At 32.5% G+C, this 14,283-nt stretch overlaps 1 protein-coding gene across 1 annotated transcript in view; it reads right to left on the minus strand.

The window, feature by feature from the left end:
• Positions 1 to 5,277: 5,277 nt before the first annotated feature.
• The window catches only part of LOC142334036 (uncharacterized), a 160,535-nt gene continuing 151,529 nt past the window's right edge, over positions 5,278 to 14,283 (minus strand). The window contains exons 24-27 of the mRNA XM_075381701.1: positions 14,086 to 14,221; positions 12,079 to 12,184; positions 9,670 to 9,770; positions 5,278 to 5,462 (exon numbers count right to left, since the gene is read on the minus strand). Coding sequence (XP_075237816.1) covers positions 5,278 to 5,462; positions 9,670 to 9,770; positions 12,079 to 12,184; positions 14,086 to 14,221 — 528 coding nt within the window. The remainder of the gene's footprint in view (positions 5,463 to 9,669; positions 9,771 to 12,078; positions 12,185 to 14,085; positions 14,222 to 14,283) is intronic.

The raw sequence follows: 14,283 nt of genomic DNA on the forward strand, positions 1-14,283 counted from the left end.
TTTACAAGACTACACTTCATTTACACTCATACATATCATCCTCTGAAGAATTATCTAAACGGTAGTTACCGGAGGCAAAACAGGAAAAAAATCGCAGAGCCTAGACAATGTCCCTTGCTGCTGTATCTTTCTATTATCGGGCGGATTTCATCGGTTATTTAGTGGCGGTTATAAATTTTAAGTTTTATTTATGGACGGATTTGGTCATTTGCGTTCCTATCCGTATGGACCATCGTGAAATTTATTTACTGGTTCTGATCGTGAGAGACTAAGCATTTGAGCCTAATAATCCCGGCGTGATTCCCCTTCAGTCCTTTCGGTACCAGAACCTATACGCTAGCAGGAATGCGCCTACCGGAGCCCTACTTATTTGGAGGGATAAATGCGCCCCGTTCTCCAGAGGGAGTCGCATATGCTGACTAAATGAAATTGTGGTTTCTTCGTGGGATGGTGTGGGGTGTTGTCTACGTTCTATAGTTTTAACAAAATTTAATTGCGAAAACGGTCACTTTCGCGGCCGGAATTTTCGTGCGGTTTCCATTTATAGGTTACGCGATATAGAGGCTCCTAAGCCTAGTTTGTCATTTTTTGACTCTTGTACAGGCGGTACGAGAAGAGGACTGTGAAGAGGCGCTTCACGGTGGTTCGTTTAATACGTCATGAGGCCGTTTTCTTATATCCTATGGAGTACGGTCCTCTCAGCAGATGTTCCGGAGATGGCCGTGTTCGGACACGGCCGCTCTCCCGAACAGTCTGCGTGCCTGCGCCATTCCCACTTCAGATACGTGGTGTAGTCCCGCATCGTAGCGAAGAGTGACGTTTCTGACGAACCACGGTGCTCCAAATATCGTCCGCAACGCTATGTTGTGGACGGCTTCTAATTTCTTTTGAAGCGTGGAGTTCAACAAAGCTCCTCATGCCGGGTAAGCATATGTTAAAACTGGCAGGACGTATAGTCGAAAAATGAGCAATTTGGTCGCCAGTGAATATGGGCTGGCACTGTTCAGTACTGGGTATAGTGAGGCCCTGACGGGCTTTGCCCTTTGGGTCACATATTTAGCATGTTCTCCTAAGGTAAGCCGTTTGTCCAGGACTACTCCCAAGTACTTGACTGTTTTCCCAAAGGGGATTTTCTCTCCTGAGATTTCCAGCTGCCTGATTGGAGCACGTGCCTTGTATGTGAACATCACTGCTATCGATTTTTCACCGTTGACCTTGATTCTCCACATATCGAGCCACGGCTCTACTAGAGCCAACTGCCGTTGGAGTCTCTCGATCGCGTAATCTACACTTCCGGATTCATAATAATATGCCGTGTCGTCTGCGTATAGAGCTGTTTTGACTCCTTCCGACAGCGGCATACCGTTGACGTAGGCCGTGTACAAGAACGGCGAAAGCACTTCTCCTTGGGGGACTCCAACGTCTCTGGTGAAGTAGATTGTTCCCCCTACGCATACAACAAATTGTCAGTCTAGTAAATAAGACCGTATCAATCTGACATAGCGACAGGGAATCATCGTATGTGCAAGTTTATACAGCAAGCCGCTATGGCAAACTTTGTCAAAGGCTTTAGCCACATCTAGAAAAATGGTTGCAGTTACTGCTTTTCTATTATACTTCTCTTAGAAGGATTTACTTTGTAAAAAACTCTAATTTTAAAAAACGTCAGCAGGATATAAGTGTCCAATGTGGTTTCAAAGGTTAATTGACAAAACATGTGTATGATTTTGATGGGTTTTGATTAATAAATTGAGATTGTTCTCTGAGTGTCAGTATGTTGAGAGATTGTACATTGTTATTTGTAATGAATGGACCAAGATAAATCTGTGAGGTGTGAAAACTTTGCGTTGAAAATGTTATATAATTACATTGGATTTTGTTAATATTCCCAGTAACTGGGTACCAAAAGTTCAAGTTAGATTAGGAATGGCTTTGTAAATAATTAACTTGTTGTTCAGAGATAGTTTTGTGACTCGGTTTACAATACGGTACAATCAACAAAATTTAGTTTTCACTTGTACCCTTTTTTTAAAACTGTGAGTCTTTTGGCAAGGTGAATGCCAAAGTATTTTACAGAATCATTCTGGTAGCTGAATGTCATTGAGTACAACTAGTAGACATTTGTTTGGAGAGTGAAACTAATATGTGTACTTTTATTTTCAATAGACTTTATTTGCCATAACTTTCGCCATGCTTCAATGTTGTTTAACTTTTCTAGAAGGAACTGTAATGTGGTGTCTGATGACTCATGAATTACTTTTACACACTATAAGCAAACATTAGTAAAATAAGTTACTGTAGTGTTGGGAGAAACAAGCATATTGGAAGTGTATGTAGAACACAATTCCTTGAGAAATGTCTGCATTTATGGCAAATAGTGGAAAAGATTTAGTCTGGAATTTAACCGGGAAATATTATTTCTGAAGTCTTGGCAGACAACAAAAAAACCAGTAGAGCAGAATTTGTCTAAAGCTGTCTGAGTATTAGCAAAAACTGTGAATCTATTCGATGATATGTTTGAAAGCTAAACTGGTAGTCAGATATTAGTTTGTTTTGATGTAAAAAGTTTTGATCTTTTAAATAGAAATTTATTGAAAACATTTGAAGATACAGGTAGTATAATCAGCTAATATGATGTTATACCTTTAGGTGGTTTACCTGGTTTGATTGGTTTCGGCTGTTTTCTATAGATTCATAAACTATTCAGTTCTGAGAATGGATGTAAACTGATAATTATAACTAGCAAAAAGAACTTTATGACGTGAAAAAATGACATTATAGATAGTTTATGAGTTAGATGGTTATGTGGACAATGAAGTTATTAAATTTTAATAGTTTAGTGATAATAAAATTAACACTTCATTTTATAAAAGCAGAAAAATTTATTTGTTCTGTATGAATACACAAAGTTGTTAAAAAAAATCTATTCATATATTATTAAAAACAGAATAAAATAATTATATGCTGTTTGTTTGTTTATGTGATTTTCTACTCATATTTTTTATTTCTGCATGCAATAATATATAATTTTTTTAAACTACTTTCATATCAAAATCTTTTTGGAAGGACTTGAAGTTTATTTAATATATATTCTTGGAATTAAGCTTCTCCTTGACAAAGCAGTACTTCTTGACACTTCCTATCTTTTATACAAGACCTAATATGGACTTAAAATCCAAAAATAACCTACATTTCGGTTTCATCATGTCAGGATTTTTCACAAATTTTAAAATTTGTAAAAGGATGAAAAATTGCAAAAATGTGATACAGTAAAAACATTTTTATAATAAATTAATATATATTCACTTTTTTGGCGTATACTATACATTTTTGTAGAATGAAAATTGCCACTAAACAAGTCTAATTTCGATTATAGTGCTTATTTTTTATGAGGTATGTCATCTTACCTTTGGAAACCACTTCCCCTCTTCACCGATTCTTAATGATGAAGTATGTAATATACTTCCAATATAATTACACATGTCAGAAGTTACTTTGGACTGCTTATACTCTGCTTCACACTTTTTCTTCTATATTATCTATAGGGTTCATCAGTGTAACTTAGCAATAGTCTGTCATCATTGTAGTAGTCCATTTTCCTTGATACATCCTTTCCATTTTTTTCATGTCCTGATGAAATTTGTCGCCCATCTCTTTGCTAATGGCACTCAGATTTTCAGGAAAATAGTCTAAATGTGAATTTAGGAAGTGAACCTTCAAGCTCATGGAACAGCCTAAATTTTCGTACTTTTGCAGCATGCTCTAAAAGATTGATTATACTCAAAACATCTTTAACTGCAATTTTTTGCTCATGAACCAAGAATAACATTTTCAAAATTTCACATTATTTCATCTTCTAGATCTATTACTACAGTTATAAAATTAATTTTACTAGCGAATAAGTCTTGTAACATTTTTTGGTGAAATCTAAATAAGATATTGTTTGTTAAATAAATAAGTAACATAAAATTAATATTTTTTTTGTTTAATTGAATTCAACATACCTGTATTTATTTTAAAAATATATATTTGTATTGTATGGAGTTTTGCAATTAATATTTTATCTGTAATTAAATATATACGTGTAATTTGGTAATATAATACAAAATTACTAGTAAAAGGTTTTTTAATTGTATACAAAAATTATAACTTATATTTTCTTTCTTGTATTCTAAACACAGTATGAATGATATAAAAATTGTAATAAAAATATGAAACTGTTAACGGAATATGTAGTTTACATGTTTAATTATAGTGTATTTTCAAGAGGATTTGTTCGGAAAGAAGTAGCAGTCTCTGGAGCCACGCAACTACGGGAAGAACCGACTCATCTGAGCCACTCACGGATGGAGAGGACCAGATTCACCGGAGCTACACCAGCGGCACTAGAGGATCAGACACATACGAGTCACTTCAGTATGAACGTGTATGTGAGAGGATGTATGTATGTGTGTGTGTTGTGTGTTTTTGCGCAGAGGGTGTTTGAATGTGTGAGTGCATTTGTGTTGGGGAGGAAGTATGAATATGTATGTGAATGAATGTGTGTGCATATGGGGATGGGGTGTGTGCTAGTGTGAGTGAATGTGTGTGTGTGTTGGTTTGGGTGTATGTATGTGTGAGTGAATGTGTTTATTGTGTATGTGTGTGCGGTTGATGTATGTATGTTTGGGTGATTGTGTGTGTATGTTTGGTGGCTCAAGTGTGCCTTTTCCTCTCTGTTTCTGGGGTGACTTTGTGTGTGCCATTTCCTCTTTTTTCTGGAGTCTTCTTCATGCTTGACTGCAGGACCAAACCGGGGTTGTAAATTCATACAACCCATCTTTGTATTTTAATAAATTAATTATTTACTCAATATCAAAGTTGTTCAGATAATTCTTGACACGCCATATAATTCAATTAAATTAATGTTTAACATTTAACAATTAAAAAAAACTTTAACGGCCGCGTTTTTAGAACTTTCAAAGTAATTTTATTTTGTAGGAGATGTTTTTATGAAATTTCATTAAAATATTCCAGTCTGTTTTTAAGATATCAAATTTTATTGAAAAAAAAAAAAAACAGAATTGTGGACAGAGGGAAAATTAAACATGATAGGTTAGGTTTATCTAATTCCATATTACATCAATTAGCAAACAAATATATTTTTTTTTTTTTAAATAAAGGAGGGAAAAATAAAGATAAATAAAACAAAATTAATAAAAAGATAACATTCAGATATAATTAAAAAAATAATAGTATAAAAACATTACAAACTATTAAAAAAACTAATTTTATCAATTAAAATCTAGATCTACTCTTTGTACGAGTACATAGCCAAATAAATCCTAATGCGTGAAATATTAAATACAGCATCACCATGCATGAAATATCTTTCCAGAAATTATTCGGAGAAAAGCTTAGGCGTTCTAATACATCTAATCCATTATCTAAACATGGTATATCAACCTTGTTTGCTTCACAAGCTGAAATAATGAAAAACAAAAAATTAATGGTAACATTTTAATAATTGACTACTGTGCTAATAAACTACCAAAACCCAGTAAATAGTTAAACTTGGCGTATTAATTCCAAGATTACATCATTCTAGAACTGAACAGCATAATTTGCATTTTCATTAATAATATCTTCGACAAATTCAAAATTCACAAATTATAAAAACAATTTATTTTAATGTAATTATAAAATTAAATACAAACTGAATATAGGGTATTCTGAGAAAATCGAATATTATAATTTATATGGTAAGTTTAACTTATCTGTTAATTGTGTTTTGGTGGTTTAAATTTCATTTAATATTAAATATATACAGAGTGTATCACAACGTTCTCCGAGACTTTCATAACCTATTCTACTCGTGAATATAATGTAAAAAGTTCATATGAACTAATACGAGGTCTGTAAATAAAGTAATGAGACTGGTTCAGAAAAAGTTTTAATCACCTTCGAAATAGTTCCATGGGAAGCTACACTAAGCTTCAAATGGTTTTCCCAACTTTCATAGCAGAGTTGGAACTCAGAAACCGGAATATCCTTCAGATATTCCAACTAAATTTTTTTAATGTTTTCTACTGTTCTAAAATGATATCCATTGAGGTATTTTTTTAAAGTCGGGAACAGGAAAATGTCCAGGGACTCAAATCAGTTGAATAAGGTGGTTGAGGAACTACAGGAATATATTTCTTTGCCAAAACTCATTAATTGAGTGTGACAAGGTGCATTGTCATGATGCAGCATCAAGTTTTCTTTGATGGCTGGTCTTGTAATGTCCATAAGAACAGATTTGTAAATCAATATGTTACCGAGAAATTCTTGAAAGACTGCGGAAAAGAGTTGCTCGCGTGAAACCAGCCATCACAGACAACAGGATGCTGCATCATGATAATGCACACTCAATGAGTTTTTGATGAAAAAACATTCCTGTAGTTTCTCAACCACATTATTCACCTGACTTGAGTTCCTGCGAATTTTTCCTGTTCCTGACTTTAAAACACCTCAATCAAAGAACACCATTTTTGAATAGTAGATAACATAAAAGAAAATATAACTAACCATCTGAAGAATATTCAAGTTTCTGAGTTCCAATACTGCTATGAAGAATGGGAAAACCGTTTGAAGCATTGCATGGCTTCCCAAGGGAACTATTTCGAAGGTGATTTTTTCTGAACCAGTCTCATTACTTTATTTACAGACCACGTATTCTAAAATGCTTCATTTCGAATTATGGCTAGTGAAAGATTTCACTCGGATTTCAACACTAGCCCGGTTAAATAAGGTTGTACTAAAACTTTTAGAACGTTAATTAAGGAACAAAGTTAGAGATTTCTCATGGTTTTTGACCTGAAAAATCGATTAAAATAGGTCCAAGAAAAGTATATGCAGTAAGTTTTGAGAAATCTGTGGTAAAAACCAATAAATTGGGGTAAAAAACCCAGTTTTTTTATGTTTGACGTACAATAACTTTGTTAAATAAGTAATAAACATATAAAACCTTTAAATAAAACTTGTAGAAAATTTAATTTTTAACAAAATGGTATAAGATAAATGGATATAATGCTAAAGCATTCGATGTTTTGAAGAACACTTAAACAAAACAAATTTCAACATTACCATCAATTCAGCATCCACACCCAGGAGACCGTCTGTTTCGCTTAGAGTTCTGCAACTGGAATATAAATCAACAACTCTACAAGTATGTTTTGTTTACCGACGAGCAAAATTTAACTCGAGATGGCGTCAACAACTTACCCAATTAGCATACATGGGCAGAAGTAAAACCTCATGAAACAGTGGAAGGCAATTTTCAACACCGATTTAGCAATTATCTATGGTGTACAGCCTTCTTCATAATCAGTTGTTTGGAACTTTCATATTACTTGGCCACTTAAATGCTGAGATTGCTTGTCTTTCTTCAAGAAGAATAGCCGCAGCTGTTTGAACCTCTAGGGTTGAGACGCAAAGTATAGTTTCAGCACAATGGCACGCTTCCTCACTTTTCTTGTACCGTTTCAACTCGCCTAAATCATCACTTCACTGAGAAATGAATGGTCGTGGAGGTCCATATTTCTGGCGACCAAAATTGCCGATTTAACTCCTTGAGATTTTTGCGTCTGGGGCTGGATGAAAAATATTGTATAAAAAATAAAAATACATTCTATTGAGGAATTAACTGTTTGCATTATGGATATGGCTGAGCAACTTAAGGATAACCCTGAAGAACTAAAAAGTGCAACAAATGCAGTACAGAAGTGTGTCAAAAAATGTGTTGAAAATGGAGAGCTCATTTTTGAACATTTATTATAAATTGGAATGTATGAATGCACTTTGGTCTAGTGTACTGTTTCTGATTAAAATTCGAATTTTTCTAACTTTTCTTTATTATATTTAACTAATCTTACGTAATTTATTTTCAGAATTAAATTTTCTACAAGTTTTGTGTATTTATTGCTCATTTAAAACTAAGTTATTGTTCGTCTAATATAAAAAACATCCTTTACTAAATGATGTTTTTGTCGTCAAATTGTAATAAATTTACGAGGGATATTTCTAAAGTAAAGACCGCTAGGAAATTTCTCTCCTTAAGATTGGAGAACCTGTGTCATTCATGGCCAACTTAGTAATGTACACAATGCATTTTTGTCTAAGTTGTCGCGTTGTAGTATCGCTGATTACGTGTGAGTTATTAGGTTATAAAATAAATAGGAAAATCGATGTTACCTCCGACTGAATACGTGGAGTCATAAGTTTTTTAAACCGTCAAAAAATTAAGTCGGCTGAAATTCATAGGTAGTTGGTTGCTATGTGCGGTGATAATGTAACAATTGAAAGAAACGTTCGAAAATGGTGTGAAAGGTTTAGAAAAAACGGAATTAATGTGCACAATGAAGAACGTTCGGTGAGGCTCTCGATAATCACCGAGGACTTGTTGAAACACATCGATGATGAAATCAGAAAAGGTCGTCGCTAAACGATTTCCTACCTGGCCTTCCTTTTTCCTCATGCTTCAAGAGTTGTTACTGGTCGCATTGTTCATGACCATTTAGGCTTCAGAAAGGTTTATGCACGTTGGTTGCGGCATGTGTTAATGGAACGTCAGAAAAAAATCCGAACGAAATCTGCTTGGGAATTTTTGATGCACTACACAGAAAAAGGTGAGTTCTTTAATTCCTTAATTTAGGCGATGAAACATTGATTTCGTATTAACGTCAGAGAGAAAACGTCAGTCTAGTGAATTGCGTCATCCTCAATCACCAACAAAAGTCAAGCCACAGCCATTTGGACGCAAACTGATGGCTACAGTTTTTTGGGATCGGTTTGGCATATCGTGAGTGGTATATCTCGGCCTTTTATTCGGAGATCCTGGGTTCGAATCCCGGTTCAGTACGACATTTTTCATAACCTACATTTCCATATCCCACGCACAAGGTTCAACCATATGTGGCGATATCATCAAGCAAAAAAAAAAGAAGCCTATTACGAAACTGTACGTAAGTTACGGCGAGCCATTCAAAATCGGCAATCGGCGATGTGTGCAGATGACCGACGACGGCGTTCTGCTGCACGATAATGCACGTCCACATGTTACGGGTCCGAGCACGTGATTTACTGGAGAACATTTGGATGGGAAATTTACGATCACCCACCATACAATCCGGACTTAGCTTCTTCTGATTAACATTTGTTTGGGAAATTGAAAGAATTCTTGGGTGGGAAGCAATTCGCGGGTGACGATGAATTTAAAAATGCTTTTAATCGGTGGATAAATGGACTGGCGCAGAATACGACGAGGGTACATTGAAGCTGGTGTAATGTGTTAATTCATATGGCGATTATATAGAGAAGTAGTTTAATGCATATAGTTTAATAGAAATAAAAAATATTTATAAAGTTTTCAGAATAATTTTTTTACAATGAAATGATCTTTACTTTAGAGATAACCTCTCGTATAATGATAAAACTACTTGAAAGTATCTGAAATTACAAAAATATTAAATATTCTTACATCAGATTTGATGGGAACCCCTATTTTTAAAAAAGTCCTGTCAACTACATTAATGTTAGGTTCAGTTGAATTTCCTATTCTGAAAATTAAAGTTTAAAAAGTACAGGACCCATTCAATTCCCTTATTTTTTGAGGCTTAAAACTGAGAATAAAACAAAATAATTACTTACTTATATTTTGTACACTATCAAATTGTAATATATTTAACGCTTCATTCGCATACATCATCCATGATATATGTTGAATCCAACTTATATATTTTGGTAAGGTTCTGAAAACAAATTTAAAAAATTATTTGTTGATTTTACATTTTAAAAAAAATTTCCCTGATTCGTAAGTATGAAATTAGAAAAAATCTGTTTAAAAAAACTTTACTAGGTTAACCACATACTCCTTCTGCTTAAAACAACAAAATTTCTGTTCAAATTAGATGAAAATATTTATATTAATTCAAAGTTAAAAATTAATTTATTGAATTTAATATTACTTTATCTGTTACAGTGCTTTACGAAACAGTGGAATGTAGCTGAAAGAAGAAAAATGCTCAAAAATGATTTATTATATATTACAAAACGAAAATAATATTCTCAAAATATGTTAAAAATAATTTGCATAGTAGTTTGTAAAATTTGCAATATTACAGTTCTGAGGTGGAATTCATTTAAATCTTTTTTATCCCCTACTTAGCACCAGTGAAATCTAGCTTCACCTTCTGGTGTGCCGAAAGGGATTATTTTTAAATTGCACATGGAAATATTAGCAAGAGGTTTATTATTTCATAGAAGCTTTATTTTTTGTTTTTCCAGCTTCCGCTTAAAAATTCCATCATTTTGTAAGCATAGTTCATGTTCTTTGAATTTGACAATTTTATAACTTTACAAAAACAGTGTAGTTGTATAAGTTACTCATTTTTACATGTTTTTATCGCCTATTCAGTATCATGATGAACAGAATCGGCACTCATGAATGTGTATCTGATTTCAAAATATTTAATAGCAATATCTTCAGCAAAGAAAACACCCATATCGATAACTATTACCACCATTGTGTATAGCTTCCAATTTTTATCATGACAAAAATCAATATGTAGTTTACTAATCTCTTTCATCGTATATCCACACTAAGATGTCAGTTTCTGGTCTTTACTGATGAAGTTTACAGCTTTAGAAAACGAATTTCTTCATTCTTGCCAAATTTAAAGAATTAGGATGTATTTCTTTACATCAAATTTGTAAAAACCACAATTTCTATAAATGTCATTTTTTGCCATAGTAGGGAAGAACTGTTGTAAAAAAAATACTTAGAAAAATATTTTAAAATAAAATTTGACTTTCTAATACATAGAAGTGGCTCTAGGAGTTTAAATTGGGGTGGGGTAGGGGAGCTTCAGATCTGATAAATGAAAATGATAACATGCAGTGATACTTATCTACCTATATATTATATAAAATAGGAGTTAATGAAAGAAACTTCTCTCAGCCTCTCTTATTCCATTTCCAACACTTAATCTGCAAGAGGTGCTCTAGTTAAGCAGAGCAACCCACTGAAAGATTGGGTAACCATTCTCAACAGGACTGGGGATTGTATTTGTAATCTGCTTAATAAGTCAGAGGACTGTTTCAAGGGTTAGGGAACTAGAAAGAACTAACTGTTCTGAAGTTCAGTGCGGTCTTGAATGTCAACAGAGAAGGTAAAATAAGGCGACCCGTTCACTGTGACTGGTTACTGTGAGCTGATTGCCCATGTACTTGAATTCTAAAAATATTACGGAATTCACTATTTTACCTCAGAGGAAGCAAGGAACCCAGTAATAAAACAAGGAGAAAGCAGGTTAAGATTTTGGATGATGAGTATAAGGAAATGGAGAGATGTTTGGAGGAGTGTACACAAAAATTCAGGCCTCCAGAAATTATTTTTAGATATATCGTGCAATTTTTTAATTATTATTGTCACAGAAGATGCTTGGTTTCAAGGGGTTAGAAAATTAATTCAGTGTACATTTAAATAATTTAAATAGTTCTAATTGATCTACGTCACATTTTTTGGTGCAATAAGTATTATTTTGATAGATGTATAATGTACGGCTTTTCATCCGGTGGTCCTGGGTTCGAATCCGACCAGGAATGGCATTTTTACATGCTACAAATCATTCATCTCATCCTCTGAAGCAATACCTAATGGGTGGTCCTGGAGATTAAAAAAAAACTATGTATAATGTTAAATTTACATTATTCAAATGTGTTGAAATTTATGGCTTTTATATGTAATTAGTAAAATTTGTAAATGGTGAAAAGTAATCTTTGTTATATTTATCAAATTTTTATATAATTTGATTTGTGAAGAGATAGCAGTCACTGCAAATTGATTTTTATATTTCTTGGTTGTTATTTGTCTAACGGTATCTATTCAGTTAGTTTATGAAGTCATCTCATGCATTTTGTTTGGTTTTAACCTTCTTTCCTGAAAGTATTACCAAATTTCAAATAAAGAACTTACTAATTCTACAACATTCTTCTTATCCAAGGTCAATAAAACATAACACAAATAAATTAAATGATTAAAAATAAAAAAAAGCTTACGCTAATTTTATAAACAATCCAGATGAAATCATTAAACTGTAGTCAAATGCAACAAGATAAGCCATTGCCATCTCCATAGAATCAAAAGCAACCGAAAAGAAAACACCTAAAAAAAAAACCACAAAGAAAGAGACTTTAGAATATTTAAAACATATTGTAGTAATGAACAGAAGAAAGAGGTCATCGCTTAGTCTGCAACTAAATATATGTTCAAAATAATTTTTTCAATACCTGATTCTGAACTGTGAATTATTTTGTAGTAATTTTTTATATTTAATGCACTAACCATAATCTTATTTCATGCGTTCATATGTAAATAATTAGTAATATAAAATATAACTATTTTTTATCTTATAATTAATTTTATATTGATGTGATCTATAATGCATTTTTATGCACTGATCAGAATAAAGGTAATTGAAAAATCAAAATTACAAAAAAAATGGTGACTTCTAAAAACAGTTTCACTGTAAAAAATTAAAAAAGATTTATTAAAAAAGAAAAGGAATTTCAATTTTGTAATTACTGTTTAACTGTAATGTGGTTCACTGGTTTAATTACATTTAAATAATAAAATGCAAAAAAAAAAAAATTTTGATTACAATCATTATCAGGATAATTCCATAATAAATAACTAATCATTTAAATTTCTCAAAGCAGGAATTAATAAATTATTATCTTAGTACACCTTTCAGCACTCTATAGGCTTTCTATAAGCCAGTCTATAAATTAAAAAAAAAAACTGTGTACATCAATTATATTTATTATTCCTATCTACATTAGGATCTCTTATTATACTGTACTAACTAGTCTAGCCCTAGACTCATAGTATATAGTAATACAACAGTGCTTTGTATTGAACCTCCAACAATCGAAGTACAAAATGGGCCAGAGTTCCTTCTATGCTGGTAGCATATACTGTAGGAATGAAAGAAACATGAAAGTATGTAAAAAATTTTAAAAGCTATTAAGTATGATGATCACTCATGGTGAATCATTGCTGACCTGAAAGCAATAGGACTTTTTCTCAGTCTCCAGAGTGGCTTTACAAAATGTGTGTTTTTTGTTTGCAAGATAGTTAGGTTGCAGATAAACATTATGCAGTTAAAGACTAGCCAAAAAGAAATCAGTTTATCCCAGGAAAGGAAAATGTTGTCAATATTCCCCTTGTTGACGCACATTGTATTATTTTACCACCTCTACACAAAACTAGGCTCGATGAAGAATTTTGTAAAAGCATTAGATAAAGATGGAGACAGCTTTAAATATTTAGTTGAGGTTTTCTCACAGTTCAGTGAGGCCAACTTAAAAAAGGGATATTCACAAATAAGAAAATTAATTGGTGAAAATATATTTGACAGCAAACTGAATATTAAGAAGTAGCAGAATTGAAGTCATTCAAAGACGTCGTTTCTGGTTTTCTTGGAAACAAAAAAGCTGAAAAACTCTTAGTGAACTATAAAAATTCAGAATGTCATTGAAAATTTATTTTTTGCATTCTCATTTGGACTCTTTCCCTTTAAACTGGGAACTCCTTGATCAGCAACGATCAAGGAGAAAGGTTCCACCAAGATATATTGCAGATGGAACAATGTTATCAAGGCAGATAGGATGAATCTATGATGAGTAACTACTGCTGGATGATAAAAAGAGAAAACTTTACTGAACACAAAAGAAAGAAAAGAAGAAAAAAATAAGATGTCTGCAAAATAAAAGTAGGAATTTTAATTGTAATTATTATTTTTTTATTTTATTATTTAAGAAGTTTCTCAGTATTTTAAAGGGTCATGACTAAAAATCTGATGGGGATAAAGAAAAACTGATTTCATTTTAAAATCCAGCATAAAAAATACATTCTAATTCACTTTTACCTCAGTTCCTCATTATTTTTTATTCTATTTTTGTTGACCTGTGTGACTGATTCAACATACCTCAAAGTGGGTAATTAAAAAAATAAATAAAATATTATTTACTGTATTACTATTAATAATAAATAATAAAAATTACCACATGAAGTAGAAACATTTATACAAAGAAAAATGATAAATATTGAAAACAGAAATGCTTCAGTAGTAGTTTTTAATCCACTTATCCAATAAACTATGCTCACAAAAATTGTTGGTTCTATAATTAAACCTGGTATCTGGAACAAAATTTAAACATAAAATATACCACTTTTGTTTATAGATAATATAAAATCTAAAT

This window comes from Lycorma delicatula, chromosome 13 (genome assembly GCF_047948215.1).
Source record: "Lycorma delicatula isolate Av1 chromosome 13, ASM4794821v1, whole genome shotgun sequence".
Classification (NCBI taxonomy): Eukaryota; Metazoa; Arthropoda; class Insecta; order Hemiptera; family Fulgoridae; genus Lycorma; species Lycorma delicatula.